Below are 26,891 nucleotides of genomic sequence, written 5' to 3' on the forward strand. Positions count from 1 at the left end.
ATTGTGCATTGTCTCCCCTGTACATAATAGCAAAATTTTTCAAGTGGAAATTATTTACAGATGAATTTCTTCTGTACAGTTTGAATTTTTGTGGTAAGAGGAAGTATTTTATGCTGAATAAATTTGGCCAAATGCCAGATTATTTTTTGTGTACCTCTTGCATATCTTGTATTGCTTTTTTTTTTTTTTTATTGCCTACTATATTTTGAGGTTTTTAGACTGAAAGATATGGATATAAGAAATGTAACAAAAGTTCTGTAATGTGATCCTAAAAGTACTGTTGATAAATGACCACTGGCTACTTACCTGAGTAGTCTAATATTCTAAAAAGAGTGCTCAGTTCATTAAATGTATTACCAGTAAAATTTCATGTAAAAAAAAGAAATGGTTTGGGGGTTTCAAAAAGGCACTGTCTTTGTCTACCTCAGCAGAGGATGATCAATCTCTTTCCTTTATATTTATATTTGTACTTATATTTGTATCCATATTTATATTTCCTCTAGATTTAAATATAGAGTTTAAATCTTAGAAATTAAATTACACATTTCTCCTTTTTTAAAAAACGGCTTCTGTGTATATGTTCGGAATTACCTTGTAGCCCCTTTCTGCCTGCCCCTTCTCAGTATACCTGGAACTTTGTGGCTAATTGAAATTTAACAAGAAAAAACAAGCACCTGAATTTCTGTGAAGTGAAGACTAAAATAATTCAGAAGTGCCCCCAGAGGTCAACAAGATACCAAATCAATGATGCTTTGGCATTACTCTGGCTAGATAACCCTCATATTCTAACACAATTTAAATGAGTCTCCTTCCAGAAGTAAATGGAAAACATTGTACTTGTCATTGAGCTTGGTTTTTAATTTCTAATACCTGTTTTAACTGGGCTATAGCATAGCTGGGTAGCATGTTGGGCTTCAAGTTACTGAGAACACGGTCGGAAACACGAAGTGTCTCAGACCAAATGCACTGGAACTGCAAGGTGATTGCTAAAACCTAGTCTCCTTGTGGGAGTTGCTTGTGCTTACCAAGCGAAAGAACAGAAGTATGTATTGGATGCTCTGTTATGCCCTAGTGACATTTAATCATCTCTTCTTTGCATACAGAAATGGTGGTGGCCGGAGTGGGATGTTCTGTGCCATTGGAATTGTGGTTGAGATGGTAAAAAGGCAGAATGTGGTTGATGTCTTCCATGCTGTGAAGACTTTGAGGAACAGTAAACCCAACATGGTAGAAACTCCGGTAAGCACAAGTCCATCAGGGTTACTTCAAATGGCCGGGGAGCTGGAGGCTGTCTTATTGTGTGAGCTGTGTTCTCAGTCCTGTGTCCATAAAACAGAGCAACCTTTGTGGAACTTCAGCTAAAAGAAGAAAAGGACCTGGATTTTGGCCTCCCCTTGTAGTATATATGGAGTGGAGGCTGGTCTGATTCTTAGAGCGAGCATAAGGTTGGGAAATGTTACATCTTGTGTTGGAAATTTGTTATGTACACACTAGTCAGCACCATGAGAGGCCAGGCTAAGCATTTATGCTACTCATCTTTTAGTGGTACTGTTATTTTCACAGAAAACATTCTCATTTAACAGTGTGAACTTTAATCTCTCAAAATAACCTGGTCTACTTGAAGAGAAGTTGTGGCATGTTGTGCTCACACAAACATCCTGAAATTTCACAAAGCAAAATATTTCTTCTTGGTAGGAATTAGCTGTAATGGAGACTGTCATGTTTTACTACTTAATAACAACTGCTGTTTTGGAAGCTATACTGAATAATGGTAATGTTTGTTACACAGATTTATAGTAGTCAAAATGATACCTCAACTTTAAAATCAAAGACTATTGGATCTTGTGTTTGGAAATTAATACATAAACAATAGATGCCTAAATTAGCAAAACCACAAGACAAAACACAGTATTTCTTTGTACATTGCCAGAACTCAAAACAACCTTCACTTTTCTGAATGTGTGTGCATACAGCATGTCTGTCCGTGTCATCACTTGAGCACCAAAACTGAACATCATGGAAAGGGCTTAAAAAATGTCTTCATCCCCCAAGTAGATTTTTTTCTCCCTTGTAGTTGAATGTGAAAGCAGGTTAGACAGTGTTTTGGTGCTTCTGCCATTTGACTCTCACACTGCCAGCAGCCAGTGTCACTTTTCAGCCAGATGGCTGCCTACAGCATGAAATTCAGGGATGCCAATTGAAATTAAAAATGTTTTGCAGTTTATGCATCCTGAAAATTGCTTCTGACCTTGTGAACTTGCATATTGAGCAAAATGGCTGTAGCTGTGTTTTCCCACACTGCCCTTTTTCCAGGTGTCAGTGTTTGTTTAGTATCAAGTAGCTTCCATGGCACAATTTGCTTAATTATTGTGTATCACTTCCATCCATTGCTACTGCATAAATTAAAAAATGGTTAACATATTAACAGCTAGAACATATTGCAGCAGCAATAGCATTGGTCTAGGTATTGCTGGTTTAGCTGCAAATACTTTACAATCTGCTGTGCTATAGACTTCTCAGACACAACACATTGAATTGCTGCCTGGATTTCAGTTCACTGCTGTGAGGAAAACAGGTTTGATCACATGGAAAATTACTTGTGTCACTGTAAAGAGAGGCCAAGGTAGATTGTGTATGTTTCTGATAAATGATCTGAAAACTTATAGTTTTAAAATAGTCCTGAATTCCATTGTAGCTTTCATCTGCAGGTACTGAATTTCCGTAGTTACATGTTTCTGTGCTGTGTGGGTTTTTATTCAGAACTCTTGAACAGCAGCAGCTGTTGAGTCGTTAGTTAGAAAACAAACCAGGAAAACCAATATACAACATTGTCATGTGCCCTACATTCAGCAGCATGATCAGATAACAAAAAAGAGCAGCACAATAAAACCTTTAAGATATCCCCACCACTTCCTGCTAATGGATCACACTGGCTTACTTTGCAAACAAAAATAAATCACAAAAGCAGGTTTGTTTTGTTGTGAGGACAATAGGGATTGAATTTATTTCCTTGGTTTTTCTTCTTGCTGCCTTCTCCTCCCTCCTTTACCCTCCCTCTCCACAAGTACTGGCTCTGAACAGAGGGATTATTAAGGGGAAACACTAAGCAGGATGAACTTTTGAGCTTTAACTTCTCTTTTAAATGTGCATTCTCATCTCCTGTACCTTACATCATTACGACCGAAAAAGTGGGCTGAGCGAGTGCCCAGGGGGGCTTGGTGTCATAGTTCAATATTCTCCAGCCATCCAAGCAGCAGGCACTAGTTACCTGCTAAATATTAGCTAACTTAAATATAAATGGTGTATCAGAGTTGAGCTGCTTCACTGCAAGAATGCTCTGGCTGATATGAGAACTTTTCATGTCCGATAACTAGTTCAGAAGCTGAAAAAATCAGAGAAGCAAATCATTGCATTTCATGGTCAGGGTTTTTTTCCACTTCACTGGTTAGGGTTAGTTTTTAAATCAGAGCTGGTAATATGCTTGTGTAATAGAGGGGAAAAAAAAAAAAAAACATGTCAAGCTTGAAGTTAAAGTTGCATAGTAGTTGGCAAAATGTATTCTTGTTTGTAGATACTGTTGCTGTTTAAGGCTTTAGAATCTTGATTTTAACTTTTTCTCTAATATTTTTTTCTCTCCCCTTTAAAGGAGCAATATCGCTTCTGCTACGACATTGCACTGGAGTACCTGGAAACCTCTTAGTTGGAATGGATGTGACAAAGTTCACCAAATATATGAATCTCAATAAGCTGTTTTGACAACAGTTCTTGATCCTGTGAAGAAAGATTTTAGGGGAAGGGGGAGGGGGGGTTAAATTTTAAATGCAAAGTATTTTTCTTATGAAGTTGTGTATCTTAATAAAAGATCTCAATCTGTTTCTATGCTTGTATACAGTATCAACATTTAGTGCCACATAAATACTATTTAAAGAAAACCAGAGTCAGAAGAGATTTGCGCAAATTAGGACTTTGTATATGCAAAGTGTTTGTATATGCAGCCGTCTCTCAATTACAGTAGAGCGACCACCTGTTGCATGTATCGATATTTCCTATATGGTATTAATTTTCCTTTTTTTTTCTTTTGATACATTGTTAAAGTACAATAACAGTGCAGATTGATAGTAAGATCCATTCTTTATACGTTTCAAGTGTTGCATATATATATTATATATAGTTTAAAAAAAACTGGCTTATTTTGTTTTAATGTGCAATGATGGCTGGATCACATAAAGATCTTTATAAGGAAACTTAAACATAAGCCAAAGACTCAAGTGTAAATATGTCTATATGGAGAAAGCACATGTATTTATTGTTTACTCGCATTCCTTTTTTGATGGCTGAAAAAAGAAGAATCATTTTTCTTGAAGAAAGTTCGTTGTTTTTTTTTGCCGAAATCAAGTGTAAACAATTTTTGTAGTTTATTTTTTTGTATGTTTTAGTGTAAGTAGAAGACATACTTTTTATGCATAGACCAAGAAACATTGGTATAGTGGTTTTGTTGTGTACATGCTTGTGATTCAAATCCATGTAAAACAGTTACAGAAGGTCTTTTACTGGAGGACCAAAATCAGAACATTTTGCTGAAAATGTATAGTTTTTCACATTTGCATTAGTTAAATACTGATCAAAAACAATATAAGGAAGGGTACAAATCAAAATGGCCTTGCCTATGACTTGCACAGCATTGGAATAAATTTTTAAGCACCATTAGAATTTTAAGGGATTTGATTGTTTGAAAAATATTGAAGCACAGATCAACAGGAGAACTGCCAGGCAAATAGATGGCTCTACGCTTGCCCTTTGGGGTGAAAAGTATCTGTTTAGCAAATTGTAAAATTAAGCAATGTTTATTTTGATGTTTACGAACATGTAAGCTTTGCTTCCAAGAAAGCAAAATTTGAATAAACCAATGCCAGATTCTGATTATAGTTGTGGTGTACAAAATATTACTGTGCTTTTGCTTAGCTTGTATCCATTTGGTTGCAAGGTTTCCTATATTTTGCCAACTAAAATCATTCCAGTCTCTTTTTGGTCTTTTTTTAGAACTGACAGTAAAATGATAAGGTGCTTATAAATATTCTGTAAAGTAAGAGTGAATTAAACTTTTATTTAAAGATTATTTCATATTATTTCCTATTTTGACAACCTCTCACTGTCCCTGTTAAGGAGTAATTTTTGCCTGTAGACGGATACATTCAGATAAGGAAGATCTTAAAAGAAAATTGTATTATTTTTCACTTCAAAATTTCAGGGAATATTTAAAAGACTCCATATCACATGTATGAAAACAAGTACATTAAACTTCTTTCTTTCTTCGGGCACATGGAATTAGCCTTCTGAGTGGTGGAGAAATGTTTATAGAAATTCTACTTCTCACTTTTTTTTTTTTCAGTATCCCCATCTGTATTGCTTACAGAACCACCTCTTCCAGATCTTAGAAGAAGACATTTTCTTTTCTTGCACGATGGCCTGGAGGTGTTCAAGGCCAGGCTGGATGGGGCTTTGGGAAACCTGGTCTTGAAGTGGTAGGTGTCCCTGCCCGTGGCAGGGGGTTGGAACTGGATGGTCTTTAAGGTCCCTTCCAACCCAAGACATTCATTCCATGATTCTATAAAAGCCATCAGCAGCAGTATGACCATGTGTCAGCAGCTCTGGCCGTGGAGCAACCCACAGGTTTCAAGACTGATCAAAATCCTGCTGTTGGTTCCACTCTTGATGAAGTATTAGCACAGATATGGCCAAGTGGCTACATCCTGTGAGGCACATAGGCTCTGCTTTCCTCAGCTGCATGAAATGAAGACAAGATTAACACAAGCAGTAAACAGTGAGCAAATGGGCATCAAGTCAGAGTAGAAAGAAGAGGTACAAAAGACTTCATCTGTGGAGGAATGAGAGGTGATTCAAGTTTCAAATAAGGTTAAATGAGATCTAACATTACAATGATAAGAAAAAAAAAAAAAAGGAGTGTACAAGTTGCCAAAAACATGATTGTTCTGTGCAAGCAGGTATTCTTTGCTGTAAAACAGAGAAATAATGACTTCAGTGTCCTAGTCTCTATAGTTGCTAGTGGAAGTGCTGATTGACACTTCTATGGCTTTGGTACATTTACTTTAGAACAGTAACCAAAGACATAACTTAGGGATGTGTTTGAATTATTTGGATTTTCCCTAAATAAGCAGATTGTAGCATCCAACACTGAAGGAGCATATCAGGCTTCAAGCACCTTAAATACATAGATGAGTCTAAAACAATGATATTCCTGTCATGGAGACTGAAGTAGCTAAAACAAAAGCTACTGAAAATAAGCATGAGAGAGATTTTTTTACTTTTTTTGCATTCTGAATCTGTCTTTCCTGTTCGTAGTGACCCACCTCCAGCAGAAGCAGTTGTGAAGGGACCCAGTTGCTGAGCGTTTATCAAGGTACTGAAAGATCAGTCTCCAGCTGGTTGATGAGATCCTAGCATTTATATTTCCTACTTTCTGGGTAAATGCTGTCAACAAGAAACTACAGTATTTAAAGAGAATGTGCCTTCCTGGATAACTGTCACAGGCATAAGTAAGTTTGAAGCTAGAATGCCCAGTGTATGCAAGCAGTTACTGCAATTTATTTTATTTAAGAGGTCACTCAGGTAATAGAATTATGTTGTTTATGGTAAGTCTTTTCCTTGCCCAGGATATTACATTAAAAACACAATATTCTTTGGAAAAATAAGAAAGTAAAAGCTATTGCAGGAGTCTGCTATTTCAAATGGGTTAACAATTTCCAAAATCTAAGGTCTAATAAAGCCAACGAAGAAAGCAATGGTAGGCAAGTGCTATGTCATTGAGCCTCCAAAGTGAATTGAAATGTTAAAGGACAAGAAAGGGGAAGCCTGAGAAAAAATGTTGCAGACTCATTGCATGGCCAGGCCACCTGGACTGACAAATGACTGTATAAAGGGCCTTTTTAAAGCTTCATTCTGCTGCTGTGTCAGAAGAAACCCTGAGATCTTGAAATAAATGTAAAAGCTGCTTTTATAGTGCCCTGCTCTGTACTGAAAAGAAAAGTAACTCATTTTCTGCTGTACTTTTCTGTGTCACGTAGAGGTCTGAATTGAGTTAAGTGATCCTAATCTCACAAAGGAGCTTTTGTGGTGGTTTATTGCTGGTGCTCTTCCTTTGTTAAACAGACAAAGGTCTTGTAGCCTCTGCAGAGCCAGGATAGTCAAGGATATCTGTGAATATTCACTTCTGTTTTTACCTTTTGGACTTGAATAATTGTTTGCATCAGCTTCTATATACTGATATACTGAGGATGACTTTCAGAATATGCAGAGGTTTAGCCCTGTAAGTTTCCCTCAGCTAAATGCACCAAAACCTTTTCTTTATTACTATTATTATTTAACTAAAAGCTCAATTCGAACAAAATTTGAGGTGCAATATAGGAGTGTTTCTGAATTATTTTAAGCTTGATGATGTTTTTTCTTCAAACTTGAGTAAAAGAATAATGTGAGAGAATGGTGATGGTTGACAGGCATACTCATTAGTTTGCCCAACTTTCCTCAGAAATTAGTTATTTCCCTACTCTGGGGTTTAAATTCCTAATTTATGCAGAGATTGACATGTATGATGACAGGCGCAAAAGGATGCTTACCTGGTAATAATGGTTATTAACTGTGGCTTGGCCACCAAAGAACAAGTGGTTTTGTGCCTTGTTGAGATGCAAAAGCTTGATTTCAACAGACCTTTGTAACTCTTCCTAGTTTCCATCTGGATCAGAAAATAGTTCTGACTTCATGAATTACATCAAGATAAATTTGAAAACCCCATATGTTCAGAGATTCACAAACCCACTAAGTAAGCAGAAAAAAAATAATAAACCTACATTAAAGGAACAGCAATGAAATACCTCTTCTGAACCTGGAACCAAACCTTTTTTTTATTTTTTTTCCCCAAGCTTTAGAGTATTCTGGAGCTTTTTTGGTAATCAGCACAAAATGTCATCTGGCAAAACACAGGACCTCCAGATTGTGATAAGATGTGCATATTTTTCTGCCAGGTGCAAAGCAATGTGAGCTCTTTCCGTTTCATGGTGGAAAACTTTGGTCTTTCTTATCTGTATCTGATTGCTTGTCGAACAGTAACTGAAATGACACAGTATTCTGCCGAGTCCCAAAATTTTGAGGAAAGTTATTGTCTTTTTGCACTCCAATAGCAAACGTGAAACTGGAGATAATAGTATTTTTAGAGTTTATCTCCTGAGATAACCAGATTGAGTTGTTTTCTGTAGCAGACATAAAGACAAACTATGAGAAGTTTCAGAAAAGTTTTAAAAGTTGTTTGTTGTTGTGCTAGAAATTGTGCTTGTGGACTTCAGTCCCAGCAGGTGAAATCCCAGTTCATTTACAGTCAAGGATGTAAGTCTTACTAGTCATGTTTCATTAGCATTTCTGATCTGTTGGCTGTACCCATGAGCAGGCACAATAACTAGATAGCCCATCCAGACCAACACTCTGAGCTATCTGTTGGACAGAATCAGGTGCTTTTTCCCCAGTTTCAAGATGAAGTTGTTATGAAACTTGCTGATGATACAGAATAGAAACACAAAATTGCCTCTATTTACTGAAAACGCTTGAAACCACCTGCTGAAGGGGTGTATGCATTCATTTTGAGTTAGGTAGAAATCATAGACTCAGGAGGCTGTGGCAGTGCTGCAATCTTTTCTGTTGCACAAGATTGTATCATTGAAGCTTCACTTGATGCAGTTTAAACTGTTAAATAGGTTGTTGCTTAGTTTCATCTTCGGAAATGATCAAGGTTTCCAGCTTACCTTGCATTAAGAAATACAGCAGTGTTCGAGCGGTACTTCCCACAGGTCAGACAACTTCAGGGATGAGGATAAAAATGGAACATAAAAGCACCAGGGATAGTATAGGTTCATCTAATATTTCTCCTCCAGCAAGATGAGCTGGTTCAGCTAGTGTGACAGTGAGCTGTAATTACAGCTGTGAGAAAATAGCTGTGTGGTTTTGTCTGTGGCAAGGGCTTTTAAAATTTTCTTTAAAAAAAAAATGAAAAGAGGGAAGAAGTGCAGTCTTTGTTTCTATTTCAGCATGCCTTCCTTTCAGGTTCTTGTTTACTTCAAATAATAACCTTGCTTAAAGTAGACCCTTTGTAGGATGTAAGTCCTTTAAGTGGTCAGAGTCACAGGCTATAGCAGTCTCTGTCCTTGAATACAAGTAAGCTGTTAGTATATGGAATAAAGGGAGCATGTACAGATATGATAGATTCCTTAGTGCATTCAGGGAGGGACTGCAATGGGCGGAGGCCCCAGAAATAACCCTTTTACTTTTTCATAAGGGTTTTATAATCTTTGTGCAAGAGAAAGAGAAAAAACAGTGAACTGTCTGGGACCTGCATGAGGATATGAATTTTGTTCCCCAGTTATCTGAGCAACAGTATATGAAGTACTCGTAAGTGTAGGCAGGATGGAGAGTATAAAAATCTAGAACAAATGGGGGCTTCCCTAGAAGACTACTTACGAAATAGATGGAAGAAAAAAAAAAAAAAAAAGAACCCCCCAGCTACCCAGTCAGTGAAAAAGTTTCAAATGTTGAGTGTATGGTATGCCTATAATCAAGTAAGGTTGAACAAATGGCTCAGGACACTGAGGATGAAAGATGTTGAGTAAGGGACAATAGCAAGAAAAGAAATGGGCAGTTTATGTGAGCATCTCCTTCAAGAAAGGAGAGATAGGAAGGAGTATGTGTCATTAAAGAAAAACTTTCCCCCAAAACAGGCTTAGTAGAGACAAAAGGCTTGGAGATTATTTTGCACAACTCATTTTATTACCAACAACCTCTGTTTGGTGTCTGAACTCAGCTGAGTGCCTTGAAGCCCACAAGGTGCAATTTTTGTGATACCATTGTTGTCATAGTAGATCAAGAAAAAGAGGAGAACATTTTTGTGAAGCTGGGCATTATTATTCAGATATTTCTTATCTTAGCTTTGAGGGCAAGCAACAGATGAGAAGTAAAGTAAATTTGACAGTAAGTTATAGCTCAAGCACGTGATTTCTCATCCCTTTCTTCCCTCTTAATCAAGACCCAAATGTGACGTCTCAGGGTTGTTTCCGATTCTCATTTCTTAATGTAATTATAGCTTGGTTTTGTTTTTCCTTTCTTTGAAAAAGAAAATTTATACTGAGAAAAACAGAATTAGAAACTGTGGGTGAGGGGGAAGCATTTGGGGAGAGCTTGCTGAGAGACAGCTGCTTGACTATGGCCTCAGGGGAGCCACTCACTGTAAAGGAAGGTTTCAAAGATGAGAGGAATTCTGAGTGTCTTGGAAACAGAAGCAAGTTTCATAAATGAAATAGCTTCAGAGTCTTACACCGCTTAGTGTCTGGGGAAAATAGCAAAAATTGAGTGCGGGAGGGCCACATGCCCTTGCAAGTTGTTTATCTGTGTTTACAGTCCAGCACACCAAAGTAAAAACTGAAGAAGCAGATGGCCCTGCGAAGAGAATAAAACCTGACAATTACTTGATAATATAAACTGTGTTTTCTGTATCTCCACTATTAGGTCTTTATGTAACACCTACTTGGTCATGCAAAGACTCATCTCAGTATCATGATGTGCCGCACTTGCTCTTTCCTGTGAGTTTTCCAAGGAGGTGTCTATTTTGTAATTGTCAAAAGCCACACAAACATTTAAGGAGGAGGAGGACAGATACTCATTTCTTTTCAAGACTTTGTGTTGTTCAAACTAGACCCTACATATAACTTCTCATACCTAGTTGGTTTTGCTCTCCCTTCAGTGGTTTTAGTACATGACTAGGATCCAGTAACTGGATACTGCCTATTTGAAAATATAATTTGCTTAATTTTGTTTCTCCAATTTTTGTTTTCTCTGATGTTTTTTCCTCTTCTGCTCATTCTTTATATCTTTGGCTCTTAACACAAGCCAAAGCTTATCAGGCAGGGATGGGACATAGCATTCCCTCCACAATGCATTTCAATTTTTCAGCAGAAAAGATTTCAAGTAGTTTCAAATTAACAGTAAATAGCTAGACACAAAACAACCCCATGCTCTTATATTAGGCAAGATCATTTGGCACCTCTGAAAGCAAGCTTCTTGCTGTTTGTCATTTAGAGTCTGGTGAGTGTGTTAAGCATGATAACAAGAACTTAATTACAAAGTGGGACAACTGCAACTGCTCTTTTGTTCCTTTGAGTGCTGTTTGAGTGGAGAGGCAGTGGAAAAGCCTGCTCTTTTCCAATTTTTTTAATGGTCTGTGGGCCTTAAAAGCAATGTGAACCTGCACAGGTAAAGGTTTGGTTAGCGATGTGCCTAGATGTGTTTGACTTAAAGAAAAAAATTAACCCAGAAATTTATGGGAAGGATTGGTTAAAATGATTAAAGATCCTAGGTTAAGGGACAGGAAATATGAATATCTGGCCGCATGCACTCTGGTCTGCACTGTATAGTCAACTTTTCTCTCGTAGCAGTAGCTGAAACGTGCTGAAGTTAGGTGAATTTAAAATAAACATTAACCAGTGAAGGGATTGTGGTAAAAGTCAATTTTGCACACACTCGCTTCCAGTAATGTTACTTTAGCTGGTGTTCACAGGGGAGAGGAGAGGTGTGCTCTCATCTCTTTGCCATAGCGCTGAGTTAAAACACAGGGTCCTTGGACAGAATTCAGAAATGCAGTGGTCTGGGAAGACCACAACTGTTCAAAATGAGGTGAGGCACCCTCTCTTGCAAGTGTCTCTTAAGTTGATTGCTCTTTTCACTACTGTCCGAGCAAGGAGAAAGGATGACTCCAGGGTGTGCCATACTGATGAGTACCCACGGTAGGGCAGGCTTGGATGAACACGGGGATCTGATTACCTGCTAGTTTCAGGAAGCTGTACAGAATCCTCAACTCTCTGTTAAAAAAAAATAAATAAAAATAAAAATAGGAATTAGCAAATTTTCTCAGCTGTATTTGTTCAACCTTTGCCCTGTTTTTTGCTGTAACTCTGCTTGCTTTGATTTTATTTTATTCTCTCTTCCACAGAGTTTGAGTGTTTGGATTGGATGATTTTTTCCCTCTTTTTAAGTACTTTCTCTTATATTATATATTAGATCTTCCTTGACAAGCTTGTCTATGGCTGTACTGTGTTGGTAGATTTTGTAGGTGAGCAGAGAACAGAATGCAGAAAAAGAAACAAGCAAAATATGTTGTTCATAAAATGGACTTTGGTGTAGATGATAGCTTTCCAGATTTCAGATTTCATCCTCTAGCCACGGGAAGTCTGTTTGAATTACTTTGTTGACATAATGCTATAAGAACATTTATAAATATATTCCTCAGAGAAATGTGAAGGGAGCTGTAGTCTTTCATTTTTCAAAATGAATCTATCTATTCATGCCGGCTGTTTGTTAGAGCTCACAATGTGGTCAGCACCAGAAGGTCCAGGATGCTGTAGTGCCCTACAGGCTCTCAGCACCCCCTGGCTTGGCGGCTCTAGCATTATGGTGCGGAGAAGTAAGGCGATGGGTCCAACTGCTGTGCTGTATGTTTCACCCAGGAGAACATGTGCTCGGAACACATTGAAGGAGATGCCCAAGGGTCACAAATGCTCTTGGATGTCAAAGAAATGTATATGCAACAAACTGAAAACAAGATGAAAGGCTGGCAGAAAGACTTAAAGTCCAAAGTGAGAGCTCCAGGACATTTCCTTACAGACTGTTTGAAATCTTAGATAATTTAAGTGAAATTTGTGGAGAAGTATAAGGTAAAAGGGCCTTGGCTGGATTGTAGCATATGTTCCATATTGCAAGGCTGTCTGGAAATGGATGCAGTGTATGCTACTCAGTAAGCTACCACTCTAGATGAGAAATAATGAGGTTTGTTTAGTGTTGGAAAGGCAGACAAGACAGGTAAGAAAATACATGGTGAAGCTTCTGGACTGAGTATCTTAATAGGAAAGTGCTAAAACATGAGAGAAGTTGGAGAAGTTCTTCTAGAAAAGTTAGAATAAATACTATCTATGCATTCTTGAAGAGAAAAAAAGAAAAAAAAAAAAAAAAAGACAGTCTTTTTACAGGTTAATTTGGAGAAGAATCCCTGTACTCTTTCCTACTCCACAACTAGAAAGACAGGCTCAGTGACCAATTCAAAAAGGAAATACATTTGTTTTCCAGCTCTAAAGGCTTAACTTTTCAGAGTGGAAAAGTGTTCTGTGTGCTGTTTGTGATCTCCCTGTTTATTGTAGCTTGCAACACAAAGATGGTGAAAGATTAGGCAGTACTGGAAAAACTGGCCAGCAGCCATTAAAAGTACTGTGCTCCCCTCTTGTGTGAAATAGAGGATGGGATGTATGCCATCCCTGAGGACATTAAGGTGCTTTTGGTGATGGCTCTATTTATGTTAATGGTACCAGGCACAGTGGAGAAGACAACACTGCTCTAGGGATGAGAAAAATAGAGGAAATTTTCCTCTGTAAGAGGAAAAGAGGGGCGTGCTCTGCCTAATGTGAAGCAAATAAACAAATGTAGCTCATGTTGGACCCATTTTTTTTTATTATTATTTATTATTTTAATGTCCAGATGGTGTACCTTATTCTCTATTCTTTAAAAAACATTATCTATTTAATTGCACTATAACCCATACCTGAAACCAGAATTCTTTGTAATTGGAAAGTAAAAAACAAAACAACAACAACAACAAAAGACACAAACTACACAACAGGGCACTAGTTATGTCTGTGTCTTTAAGAAAATAAACGCATGTCCTGGTCTCCAACCCTGCTGTCCCCAAGGTTGAGGAGCACTGAGGGCAGATGGAAAATGCCCTGGGTCCTCTCTTCTATGGGCTGAAACTCTGGCAGGTGCCAGCCTGGGAGTCTGGCTGCCTCTTCCAATAAAATCACCCTTTAGACTTTCTTTATTACAGATCTTAGTTCACGCACAGCTTTCTTGGACTTTTTCAAATGCCCTCGTCTATGTTCCATTCTCCTATATATTTCAAAAGACAAACAGCAATAGCAACAACAAAAACACAACACAACAAAATGAAATAGGTCCACCAATTAATGAAACCTTTGGACAGATTCTTATGAAAGAGTGAGGAACACCTGGAACAAGGCCATTGTTGCAGACTAGTTAAGCAGCAAATGCAGCTGAGCTTTCATGTTGTAAAATACTGATAGCCAAAATGCCTTGCAGCAGGGTAACATCAATGCCTTGAAAACGGTAGAAAATCAGAATCAATTTAACTGATACATTGGCAAGTGTTAACTGCATTTTATATGCAGCCTTGATTCTTTGATGAACACCCAATTTTGCTGCAGAAACAATTTGTTTTTAGACTCAACATCATAAACAGAGCGGAAGTAATTGCAATTAAGATTGTACTCCAACTTTCCAAAGCTGTTTCCAAAATCAGGCCAATAACATTGTGTGCTTGAAAGACTGTGTCTTTCTGTGTACCTTCTTTAAGAAGGTTCCTATTGATGGTGAAGAGAAAAAAAAAAAAAAAAAAAGTGGGGGAGGGGAGAGAAGAGAAATGTTTGTTTTTATAGCATTTTAGAATGGCATCTGATATTTCAGTTCCAATAAAAACAGGTAAACATATTCAGTGCCACCACTTTATCATTAATTTGAAAGTCAGACAACAAGAACGTCATTTAAGATAAATATTAAGGATGACAAAAAAGAAAAAACTAACCATCATTAAAATACATGTTTTCCTGCTTTCTTTTCCTGTATGTGTAGACTAAACTCTGGGTTCCAACGCTCACATAAAAAGGGGTTGTTAGTGCTCTTTCTTCCTGTAATGTAGACATTTGAGAGGTAAGAAGTGTGAGATGCCAGTTTTCATTCTGCTTCTGCTAAGCTCTTTGCTGTCAGGAAGAGTCAAACTGTTTTGCTTCCCGTCTGTAGAAAATTGTCAGTTGATAGGTGAAACTTCAGGAATAATTAGTGAAAGTAAATGTGTAAATTCCATTGGGGAACTCAATCTTTCACAAATATATTTAAATGAATGCAGTGTCCTTTTCTTTGAACAGTGGCAGGGTGCAAAAAATTATTTTGGATTCCTTTAATGGCATCTAGAAACCTATGTTGCCTCTTTAAAAATAAATTACAGCATACCCCACTGAAGAAATCACAAAGGGAGAGAGTGATATTTAAAATTAATGCAAAAAATTTCTCCAACATGTCTCCAGCTGTCAAAAAATACATTGAAGATAAGCCAAATATATTTCAAAACACTTTTTGTAATTTGAAGATATTTCAAGTATTTTTTCCTCCCAAAGTAAATCTTTAATGGACCTGTACTTTTCCCTAAAAATAATGTCATTCTTTTTTAGATCCCTCCCTTCCTTTTTGTTCTGCCCTCCCCCTCCCTGAACCAGCAATCCACAGAAAACAGACATTTATTGAAATCTGCAAAGATATGTGGCTTAGATTTTATTTTTCCCCTAGGCTTTGTTATTTGTCTTTTGTGTTTTTATTCATTTTTTCTTTTTTTTTTTTTTTTTAATTATAAGAGAAAGAGAAAATGGAAGATAGAGGCCAAAAATGCTAAATATTTGCTTTACAATTATTGGGATACTGAGGATTAGGTTTTTTAATAGTTTTTTACATTGTGATGCCCTGTATAGACATATGAATATTCCCATGGGAATACTGAGTTTCCATGCTGCATTATTAACTACAAAGTAGTAACACTAATTGGAAGTCACCTGTATGGCCCATTTTGTGTAAACATTACCCATTTTGACAGGTTCCTCTTTGTATTGGAATTCCTATTGTACTAAACATCTGCAGTCTACTTTATCTTCAGTGTAATTTATGAACACTTACAAATTAACCCTCTTAACATTTGTATAAAGGAAGGTAGCATTAATTAATACCTGCCTGTCAATGAGGGAATGTTTGGCTTTAGATTTTGAGTCCACAGAAGTGCAGAGGTTACAAATCTCAGATCACATCCTTCTTTGTGTGGTTGTACAATACATTTGTAGCACTGCCTGCCTACGTAGCACTTGAACATTTCAGGGTTTTGAGTGTCAAATTCATGCATAGTGCTAAAACTTTTAATATAGTAAGACCATGGTGCTAAAAACACTTACCTACAGATGGGGACAGAGCTCTGGAGACATATTTCCTATAGTTCATAGATGTATACAGAACAATTACTCTTTGCTGAAGAAACTTTGGAAAAATGGATGTCAATATTCTTTGCAAGACTGTAACTTAAAATAGTATTATCAGCAAGGTGTTTTTATGGGAAGCCACAACCAACTGAAAGCCATAACTCTTCCTTATTAAGAATCTGCGCTAACCAGTATTAAAATCAATGGAAAGACCTTTCTGGCTCCAGTAGGTACAGAATCGCTCAATAAAATGTAGAAAATACCCACAGGTTATTATTGTTCAGTCCATAAAAACAGTCAGCCAAAAACTTACTGTTTTTCGAAATGTAATGTGTGTACATGTGCTTCAGTACTTTTAAAAGCACTGGGGGATCCCAGTTCTTCAATAGGCTGTTCGCTGGAGTCAAACATTGGCAAACAACCCTCTGGGCTCAGGAGCTTTTACTAACAGGCTTTTGTTCACACCTGCTAAGCCATTTAAATTTCATATGAAGAACACGTCTAAGATCTCTCTGCCGAGCTGCAAAGAAATGTCAAAGAACCCAAAGTGTAGTTCCTGAAAACATAAAGGAAAGTTCACAATACAATCACAGTGCATTAAAATGTTCCAGGATTTTAAAGCCAGGAGCCATTGCAATTCATTGGGGTGACTGCCTGCTTTGTGAAGGCGTTAGGATTTTTCACCCAGTCATTTTTGTACCTAGTCCAACAGCTTGGAGCAGAGCGAGATAATATCTGTAGAAGGTCAAATTTTATTTTTATCTATGTGCTTCAGCTGATAGTGAAATACTATATGTTTCTGTGGTTAATCATCTTTGCTTTTTAACAAAGATCTTTATTTCAAATTTCAGCAGGATCTTGCTATGCCTTTGCAGAATTTAAAAGTCCTCTACCCAAACTGACTCATCCTATGGAGACTATGTGCAGAGACTGCACGTGGAAGTGGGAATGTTAAAAGATGTATACATATATATCTTTGGTCATTGAAATATGCCATGCAATGAATGCTTTACATTTGAAAGTGAAATTAGAAGAAATTGTTGCGGATGTGGGAGGATGTTACATAAATGTTAGCCTATCAGAGCTGTGTTTCTTTGGAAGGAAGACTTCAATGTTTCAAGTACGATCATTTTGGTTTTACTGGCCCATCTATCTATGCATACAGAATCAGTGGGAAAAAAAATGTACACAAAGGTCACATTGTAATGCTCCACTGGCAATTAGATTTTCAGCCAATTTGTTCCTGTCTGTCTGGGACAAATCTGGGGACACTACTGTAGGGGCTAGATTTTTTGTGTATGATGAGGCAAGAAGCTACTGACACCACCAATGTACATCACAAGGGCCATCGAAAAGACCTGGCTGTCATCTGAGTCAGGTGCTTCTTAGGGGTGCCTGCAGGGAACCTGAATGGTCCTACCAGAACTGCTGTTGATAGCGGGAGGAAGATGCCAGATCCTGAAGTCTCTGTGGCTTCTTTTCATGCTGGGTTTGCCTCTGAAGCAGTTTCAGTGTAATATTGATCACCCCACCAAGCTATCGAGCCAGAAGACTCCTATAAATGAAGGAAAACAGTGCAGCTTGATCCTCACCTATAGGAACAGATCACTTGTTTCCCTGTGTTTATCAGAACAGTCCCTAATAGGGTCTTTTAGTCCTGTATTTAGTTGAGGCCTAAATGTCCCAAGTGTACATTTGTTCCCTTCGGAGATTATTTCACAGCCCAATGCACTTGTGTCAGGGAGAATTCCCTACAGTTTAGTCTGACTTTATTTTTAAAGACAGGTGGAGTTTCTACCTTTCACTGGAATAAATACATAAGCATACTGAACTTTCTGCAGTACCTTGAGTTTGATTCAAAAGATAGCATAACCATTCAATATAGCTCTCATGCACATCTGCCCTCCAGGTCTTGGCTGTTCCCAGTTTCCCTAAAGCATCCTCCTCTTTGGAATTATAGCCCTGCCAGCTCAAATTGCAAATACATTTCCCTTGTGTTTATAAACTCAGTAAGTAGGGCATATCTTCCTGTGGACATAATGCTTGGTTTCATATTTACTGGACCATTTTAGGGTCCCTTCAACAAGCTCAACTAATGGCTGCATTTATCAGGAGTTTGGTCTGAGTTTAAACAAAAACAAACAACAACAACAAACCACCTTCATGGATTCGGAAATGATTCTATTCAGAAACTTCAAAGATTGCATTGACTTCCTGGAAATGAGGAAGTAAAACAAATGAGTGTTCATCAGCATGCTGGAAGAATATCCCACTGGGGAATCGTGGGGATAGCGTGGCCAAACCAAATGCTGCCTACAGATTCCCAGAGTATACAGGTAACATGGAGGTCCCTGTAAGCTCTATTTGCAGAATGCAATAACTCAGAGATGGAGGTGTGGTAAGGAGAAGTTTATGACTCAGTTCTTTCCATGGGAAAAACGGGCCCAGATTTCGTCTCCACTCAGTACACTTTACCTGTATTTTTCTCCAGCTTGTCTTTATCTTCAGTATTGAGACTTGGATGAAGCAGAATAAAATTTTCCAAGTCAAGATATTGCTGAGTATTTAATCTTCTATATGCTAACCTGCCCAAAAAATCCCTTTTTAAGAACAGCCTGTGATGATGATGTGGTAATCTTCCATTCCGGGATGAAGAATGTTTTGGAGATGGCAAATGATTTTTCTCTACACTTTGCATCGCACAGCAGGATGGAAAAAGCTCCTGCAGAGCATTATGGAGAACAGATCCTTTACCACTCTAGGTGCTGTCAGAAATTAAGGTTCCTTCGATAATGCATGAGTGGTAAGTAGTACTTCTGATTTGGATTGTAGTTTCGGAAGAATGTATATACATGGCACCTCCCGTTAGTTTTGTTATGTTGCTGAACAAAGAGCTGGTCTCTGTGCACACAAAAGAGCAGAGAAGAGCTATGGCAGGTGGGGGAACGCCAGAGGTGCCCTGCTCAGGGTATTCCCAGTCACACTACAGGAGAGCCATCAGTCCTCTGAGGGCCCAGAGAAGGAAAGTCATCAGTCCAGCTGCCCACAGAAGGAAACAGGGAGGCACTGAGCAGCTGGGAACCTAAATAACCCATCAGAAAAAAAGAGATCCTGCCCAGACCCCATCAGGGCATCACAGGAGGAGATAAGGGAAAAAACTCTTGAGGGCACCTCAACTGAAAGGGGCTAAGCCTCAGGGTTAGGCCTCATTTGTAAAGGGGCCTGAGCCAGCTGCTGGCATGGGGTTCTGGCCTTCAGGACGGGCAGTGGCCTCCAGGGCTGCTCGTCTGCCCTGCTGCCAGCAGCTGGGAGACCAAGGGTCCAAGGCCAGTGACCAACCCAGCTCCTGCACTGCAAGTGTATGTCAGTATTTCCCACTGATGAGCCATCAGCCAGATCAGACAGAGAGGGGACCGGGACAAGGCTGTTGGGGCTTGTGTGAGCACTGTGGTTTCTGTCTTTACCTATGCGGCCAGTGCTGTATTGCTATATTCATGTATAGATGTGCTCTGTGTGTGTGTGTGTGCACGTATACACATGTGTGGACACATACAGCTGGTTGGTCCTGGGGACATGGATCTGCAGCAGCCTTGCTGCTGTTGGGCTTCTGAGTTTGGCAGACTACAACTGTTTTTGTGCTGGTTTGTCTTGCACGAAATCCATTCCTGTTTGTATGCTTGCTTTGCTAGAACCAACTGGTTTCAAAGCCAGTTATTAATTTTTATGTGTGTTTGCAATTCATGGTTTTTGTTTTTGTTTTTGTTTTATATATATATATTTTTCTTTTTTGTGTGGTGGTGTTCTTAGCAAATTGAAGAGCCAAATACAAGTGTATTCAGGAACAGTAAAAGTGGCCCTAGGGGCTCTTTATCTATAGACCAAAACAATGTGGACAGGTAAAGCCCAGATTCTGGCACTGACACAATCCCTGAGAATCTTGAGAGCAGGTACCTTAGGAAAATTGGCTTTGATACATTAGAGTTAGACACAATTTTTAATCTTATAAAGACATCATACCTAAATAACTGAAACTACTTACATATTTCAGTGTTCTGGACCCTGCAAAAATCAGCTTTTCATCATCAACCTTTTGATTGCCACTGAATGTGTGTGATTTCCCCAGATCAGTGCTGTTTGATTAATTCCATGTGTATTGTTGGGAAGGAGGGGGAGGACTCCTGTGTGTTACAAGTGGATGAGTGGTTGGCTGTGCATATACTCTAGCTTTCTAGCTTGGTTTTTACTAACACCTGTACCTCCTAGACCCAAAGCTGTTACTCATTTTTCCTGCAGCACCTGCAGTGTTAACAACTGGTGACAGCGAGCTCTGCACCTGCAGCCTCCCTGCTTCTAAACCCTCTTTCACACGCTCTGCAGCAACAATTCTTAAGACCAAGTTAACAAACTCTTCAATATGCCACAGCCTTGCACCTCAAAAACCTGAGCACTCCCTTTAAACATGTTGTGTTTTTTTGTTTGTTTGGTTTTTGTTTTGTTTTGTTTTTTAAATATGAGGAATCTTATATTGTCTCCTGTGAATTATTACATAAAGATGAAATGCAGCTACAGAGATTTTTTTTAAATAAATTATTGGCTTTCCATTTTGTCATAACATCATGCTTCCTGCTTTCTCTGACACCTCAGAGCAGTGCGAGAGTGGTGTGAGGGAGCATGAAATCAGGCATTTCAGCTTTCCTGGTGATCTGATTCTACCCCTTATTTGCTACATAGTCTTGATGTTCTGAGGAGTGCTGCTGCAGTAACAGCTCTCAATAAAGTTCCGAATTGGTCTGAGACCAATGCTGGGATGTTGCCTTTAGTGCAGTCAGATTTGCACATGGTACTGGGCAGTAGCCTCTAAAAATTCATTCCCAGTTGTAGCATCTCAAATTCATATCCCCACAAGTCACTGATGACATTAAAACATCTTGGCCATTTTGCATAGCAACACTGTGCTTTAATGTCCATTTACATGTCAAAGTTATTTGTACTGCCTTTTTATATCTCAAATCCAGCTACAATACTTAATGGAGCAAAAAGCATCAGAACAAAATGGTTTCATTTCTTCTCTTCAAAGGTTCTTTGTGGTTTTGAAGAGAACAAACACCAAGTTATTTTGCCATGCTCCAACAAAACAAGCAAACCCACCCAAATATGGTGTTTTTTCATCACTTTATGCAGGGAAGATGGTGGATGTCCTCTTTCTGCGGGGGTCAGTATTTCCAGGCACTGAATCAGTAACCAATGAGATGGAGTTTTATGGCAGATGCCCCCGACAACTCCAAAGTTTGGTCCCCACAGCGGTGCCTGCACCTCTTGGTGGGGCCAGGTACCCATGCTCGGCATCCCCTCTTCTCACTCCACTCGTCTGCAGCCGTGGGAGGAAGCGGCCAGCGAGGCGAGGAAGCAGAAGTACTTTCCTGTGCTGCTCCTCCCCACCTCGGAGCCCTGCAGCTCTCGGGGTGCAGCACAAGCTGGGCTGCAAGCCTTGAATGCTCCAGAGCTCCTCACCAGCCGTTAGGTGCCAGACACACATGCTGCCTCGTGGTGGACCATGGCATCTACCCTTGAGAAGTTCATTCATTCTTTGGACCCCAGAGCCCTTCCCAGGGTCCTCCAAATCCAGTCAGGCATCTATTTCCAAGGTGAGCAGCGCGTGCTTTTGGCAAGGTCTTGCAAGTCCTTCTTGGACACCAGGTCCTCCCTGTGAGGGGTTGGGGGTGGAGGTGGAGGGAGAATGTTGACAGACTTGTCTCCTGGCAGCTTCCCTCCAGTTTTTTTACCCCCTTTGAATAAAACAGTGTAAGGATGCTGTTGGGAAGAGTCTTTGGAATGGTGTGCATCTGGTCTTCTAACAGGCTTTGAGGAAGGTGAAGTCATTAGTGCTCATCATATCCTGGAAATAGTACTGGAATGAGTCACGAATTTGCCTTGCACTGGCTCAGAAATCAGTCCAGAAATGGTGGATCACCTTGCGGCAGTTAATCGATTAATGCTAGTCCTGGCATTGGCATGGAGCAATAATCTCTGTCTTCAAAGTAAAGAAACAGTCTGGAAAGTGACCATGAAGGATAATAAGGAAAAACTTTTTCCTGAAGTTCTGAGCTGCTTTTGAGGGTGCTTCAGTTGCACGCTAATACGAAGGGATGGGTATAAGCCAGATAGGAGTACCACAGGGGCCATATTTTGCTCTGTTTTTCTGCATTAGCTTTTGTTTGCTTGTTTGTTTTAATGCTGTATTTATTATTGTTGGGCTGTGCTTGTACACAAAGTAGAGTGGAAGGATGGTAAAGAGGCTTGCTCTGGAGGGAGAAGTTCCGCACTTGGTCAGGGCATAAGACTGCATTTAATAACAGTGAAAACACCATGTCAAGCCTGTGTATCAGTCTAGGAAAAGTAGGTTACCTGCTTGTCACTGCAGATCAATGGTTTGCAGAGGGATTAAGTGAGGACCTGATGTAAATAAATGTCTTAGCTGGACCATGCAGATTTTACAAATTCCTGGCAGCCAGGGGAGAAAGAGGGTAAACTTAGGCTCACGCTACATAAAACAGAGGGTGCTTTATGATATGATCTCAAGCTTCAGGATCCACAATATTTACATTTACGTCATTCTAAAAATCCCCACGCTGCCCCACAGTAGGAGGAAAGAGGAGCTGTGGCCGTGGAAAATCTGCACTGCCCTCCTGGAGCTGGGGCTGGTGGGGGTGATCCTTCCTTCTGCTCTCGGGCAGGCGGGAGGATGGGAAGGGCACACTTCTGCCACAACCGTGGTGGGCAGCCCTGTTGTCCTGACTGACCAGACTAGCTGCTTGGAGAATGCCCAGGGCCTGTGAATAGTGCTGAAGTGCAAAAAGGTATTCTAGGAGATTAACTTGGCCAAAATTACCAGAAAATTTTGAAAATATGATTTTCTGAGCAGGCCTCTCTTGTGGCCTGCTCAAATTGTACTGTGTAAAATGGCCCAAGAACTTGATTCCAGCTTGAAATGAATGAAAATCTTGATGAGGAGGCTACTACCTAGGTGATGATTTTAAATTAAAAAATCACTTTTTTAAGTTGGAGTAGCCACCATAACTGCCTCTCTGCATACAGCTAGAAAGCAGAGGTAACACAAATACAAGATGTAAATTTATATGCATATATATGTGTGTATACACACACAGAATGCTGTGAGGTACATATATAGATACAAAACACTAAAATAAAACTACAACAGCCCTGCTGTCAGCAGGTTTCTGGGTCCCTCCAGTTTGCATCCTGCTGCTGGTGGGTGGCAAAGCTCTACACCCTCAGAGCAGCGTGTATTTCAGCACAGGCTTCCATTTGCTGTGTAGACCCTAGAGCACGAGGAGAAGGCAACGGTGGAGGCACAGCCACACTGTGGCAGTGCTCTCTCATGTGAGGAAAAGGCTCTTGACTGGCAACTGTCTTTAAGACAAGGGCTGTCCAGCCTAGGAGCAGGTGGCATGCTGCTCTGGTTCTCCTTAAGCTGCCAGCAGCACCTCCTCTTCCTGCCCTCTGTTCCCGGTGGTTTCCTCTCATCTTGGCTCTGTGCCTCCCCACCAGCAGGCTAGGTGCTCCCCTGACACACGTACTGGTGCATGCAGTACGTGAGCAATAGTGGTGTTGGTAATGTCACACCTCGCCTATTGACAGCAATGAGGGTTTATTGCTGTGGTTGCAGGGACCAAATCACAGCATTCATGCCATGATTTTAGTAGCTGCCAACCTGCTACAGGCAGCTTGGTCAGCTGATTCCCACCTGGATTAGCTGATTTATGGAGCTGGGTTTTGTAAGAATCTTAAACCTTTCTCAGTACAACATTTAGATAGTAAGAGAAAAGATGTATTTTAAATCATCACACTGCTGAGATTGTTTGAAACTGGTCAGTAGCAAAGGATGAATAATTTCATGACATAAGAATTTAAAATAGTGAGAACTTGTATACTAGTGAGAATATTGTACTAGTGTACAATAGTGAGAAGTGTACATGCTGAGAAACAAAAATAAAACAGCAACAACAAAAACAAACATACTGCACGGTCTCTTAATGCCAGTTTAAACAGTTACACAGAATGGCAAGTGGAATAAATAATGATTTACTAAATCCATTAAGAGCTGTCAGATCAAAGCTGCAGCAGGCAGCCAATGAAGGTTGTAACCATATATCTGGTAAAGAGACGGTGGAGTTTAATTCATGCTCTGGTTTTCTGTGGTGCACTGATGTGCTGTGGGGATGAAAATCTTCATTTACTCAATCTGGAAGCAACATTTTGCACAAAATGCACTTATGTCTAAATGATATTAAAAATATATGACTTGCAAATTTGCGTAACTGCTCTTGACAGAGTTTCAGTACCTCTGGAAGCATAAGGAAAACATAATGCTATACATCTTTGTAATGTAAGGGTCTGTGTATTTTTGTCCATGCAGTGAAATGTTTTTATTAGAAGCTGCAAAGTCAGGCTTTGGGGCAAGAGAGTGGGAATTTGATTGCCCTTGAACAAGGTAACAGCCCTTAAAAAAAAAAAAAAAAAAAAAAAAGTTCCATCATTCTGCCTTCCTTCATACCATGTAGCACCAAATACAGTCTAGGTCTTTCCTTTTAGATGCAAGCCTACCTGCTACAGCACCAGGTGGAGAATATTGGAAACATGCCGTATGTACCCATTTTGCCATAAATTTCTCTACTGGCCCATACAAATTATGTCCCAGCTGATATTAATAGAACTGTGATTTATTTAACTGTTGTGGTGATTCCTCTCGAGTGGGCAGCCGAGCTCCACCACAACCACTCTCTCACTCCCCCTCCTCAAAGAGGAACAGGGAGAAAATATGATGAAAAGGGCTCAAAGGTTGAGATAAGGACAAGGAGATCACGCAGTAGTTATTGTAATGGGCAAAACAGACTCGGTGTAGGGAGACAGTAAGATTTATTGCTTATTACTAACAAGCTAGAGAAGTGAGAAACAAAGGAAAGAAACCAAAAGCACCTTCCCCCCCCCATTCACCCTCTTCCACCTCCTCCCCCTGAGCGGCGCAGGGGAACGGGGGAATAGGGGTTATGGTCAGTCTACAGTGCTTTTCTCTGCCGCTCCTTCTCGGTCATTCTCGTCCCCTGTGTTGTGGGGTCCCACCCACGGGATGCAGTCCTTGATGAACTGATCCGGCGTGGGCTTCCCACAGGCAGCAGCTCTTCCAGAGCTGCTCCAGATATGGGTCCGTACCACGGGGTCCATCCCTCAGGAGAAAACTGCTCCAACCTGGCTCCCCTACGGGCAGCAGCTCCTGCCAGGTCACCTGCTCCTGCGTGGTCTCCTCTCCATGGGCTACAGGTCTGGCCCGGAATCTGCTCCAGCAGGGGTCTTCCACAGGCGGCAGCCTCCGTCGGTGCAGGACCACTTGCTCCACCGTGGTCTCCTCCACGGGCTGCAGCATGGAACCCTGCTCCATCGTGGTACTCCATGGGCTGCAGGGGGACATCCTGCTTCACCATGGTCCTCACCACAGGCCGCAGAGGACTTCTGCTCCAACACCTGGAGCACCTCTCCCCCTCCTTCTTCACTGACCTTGGTGCCTGCAAGGCTGTTCCTCACTCCTCTCACTCTCCCAGCTGCTGTGTGGCGCAGTGTTTTTTTCCCTGTCTTAAATATGCACACACAGAGGTGCAAAACAACATCGCTTCTTGGCTTGACTCTGGTCAGCAGTGGGACCCTTACCAAACATGGGGCAGCTTCTAGATCCTTCTCACAGAAACCACCCCTATGGCCCCCTGCTACCAAAACCTTGCCACATAAACCCACTACAACTGTACCTTCCAAAACTGCAAAGGGACAAGCCTACATGTATATAGACCCCTTAGCTAAAGGCATTTGAGATTTTGTGGTTGGTGGTGAATGCTACAATATAGACACCTCTCTGCGGAACAGTTCCCTTTTCTGTTCTTGGCTTGAACCAGAGGGTTGGGTTTCCTGTAAGGTTTTACATTAGCAGTATGAGAGCAGCAGCAGTTACAATGTTTTTCATGCCATACCTGGACTTTGGGGTGATCTGAAGCCCCAGCCAGCTTGCCTTTGTCTGGAAGGTCAAGGTTTGAGGGGCTGACTCAAGTTCCCATGTTCTTCGTGACCTTCCCTTCTACAAGTGTGTGGCTGTATGCTCAGAGTCCCAGCCTGCAGTCACTCTCTGCGACTGTCTGGCGCTATGCAGTGTCAGGAAGATGAGTTTTTAGTAACAGCCTTGACTTCTTCTGAAGTGCTTTTCATTCATCATACTCGATGGGCCATATAGAAGTAGGAAAATTATTGTCATCCCTGGTCTACAAACAGAAACACAGTTGAGAGAAGAGCACGGTACTGCCAGCCCCAGGGATACCTCTTAAGGCAGCTGTTTGGGACTCTGAAGTTCACCGTTCTTGTCATAATAGCACCTCTGCAGAAACCGGACTGCTAAGGGAAATAAGAAGGCTGAGTATAAGCTGAAAGCAAATTTGTCACATACAAATATCTTAGTAATCAGCACTGATTAGAAAGGAACTACGGTGCAGTCTGAAGTACATGACAATTTAATAGCTCATTAAAATATGCTATTAACAAATTAAACTGCCGAAACTCCATTAGAAACTGATGTGATTGATTGAATATCTTTCTTTGAACATTTTAGTAAATATTGATGCTTATTGAGCTAAGTATTGTATGGCCACTGATTTTTTACAGATAGCATGAAAGTATGAGCTTTCATCTTTATGTTGCAAAAATTAT

General features: G+C 40.1%; 2 protein-coding genes across 15 annotated transcripts in view; both read left to right on the forward strand.

Moving 5' to 3' along the window:
- The window catches only part of PTPRK (protein tyrosine phosphatase receptor type K), a 418,597-nt gene extending 413,672 nt beyond the window's left edge, over window positions 1-4,925 (forward strand). For all 12 annotated transcript variants that reach the window (XM_068677477.1, XM_068677480.1, XM_068677479.1 and 9 more), the window contains 2 exons: window positions 1,104-1,239; window positions 3,647-4,925. In XM_068677477.1, the coding sequence (XP_068533578.1) occupies window positions 1,104-1,239; window positions 3,647-3,700 (190 nt within the window). In that variant the 3' untranslated portion in view covers window positions 3,701-4,925. The remainder of the gene's footprint in view (window positions 1-1,103; window positions 1,240-3,646) is intronic.
- A 16,569-nt stretch (window positions 4,926-21,494) lies between these two features.
- THEMIS (thymocyte selection associated) overlaps window positions 21,495-26,891 on the forward strand; it is a 90,742-nt gene continuing 85,345 nt past the window's right edge. The window contains exon 1 of one of the 3 annotated variants that reach the window (XM_068677492.1): window positions 21,495-21,772. In XM_068677492.1, coding sequence (XP_068533593.1) covers window positions 21,682-21,772 — 91 coding nt within the window. In that variant the 5' untranslated portion in view covers window positions 21,495-21,681. The remainder of the gene's footprint in view (window positions 21,773-26,891) is intronic. The other 2 variants (XM_068677491.1, XM_068677490.1) reach the window with 2 other exon arrangements.

Source organism: Anas acuta, chromosome 3 (genome assembly GCF_963932015.1).
Source record: "Anas acuta chromosome 3, bAnaAcu1.1, whole genome shotgun sequence".
NCBI classification, from domain to species: domain Eukaryota; kingdom Metazoa; phylum Chordata; class Aves; order Anseriformes; family Anatidae; genus Anas; species Anas acuta.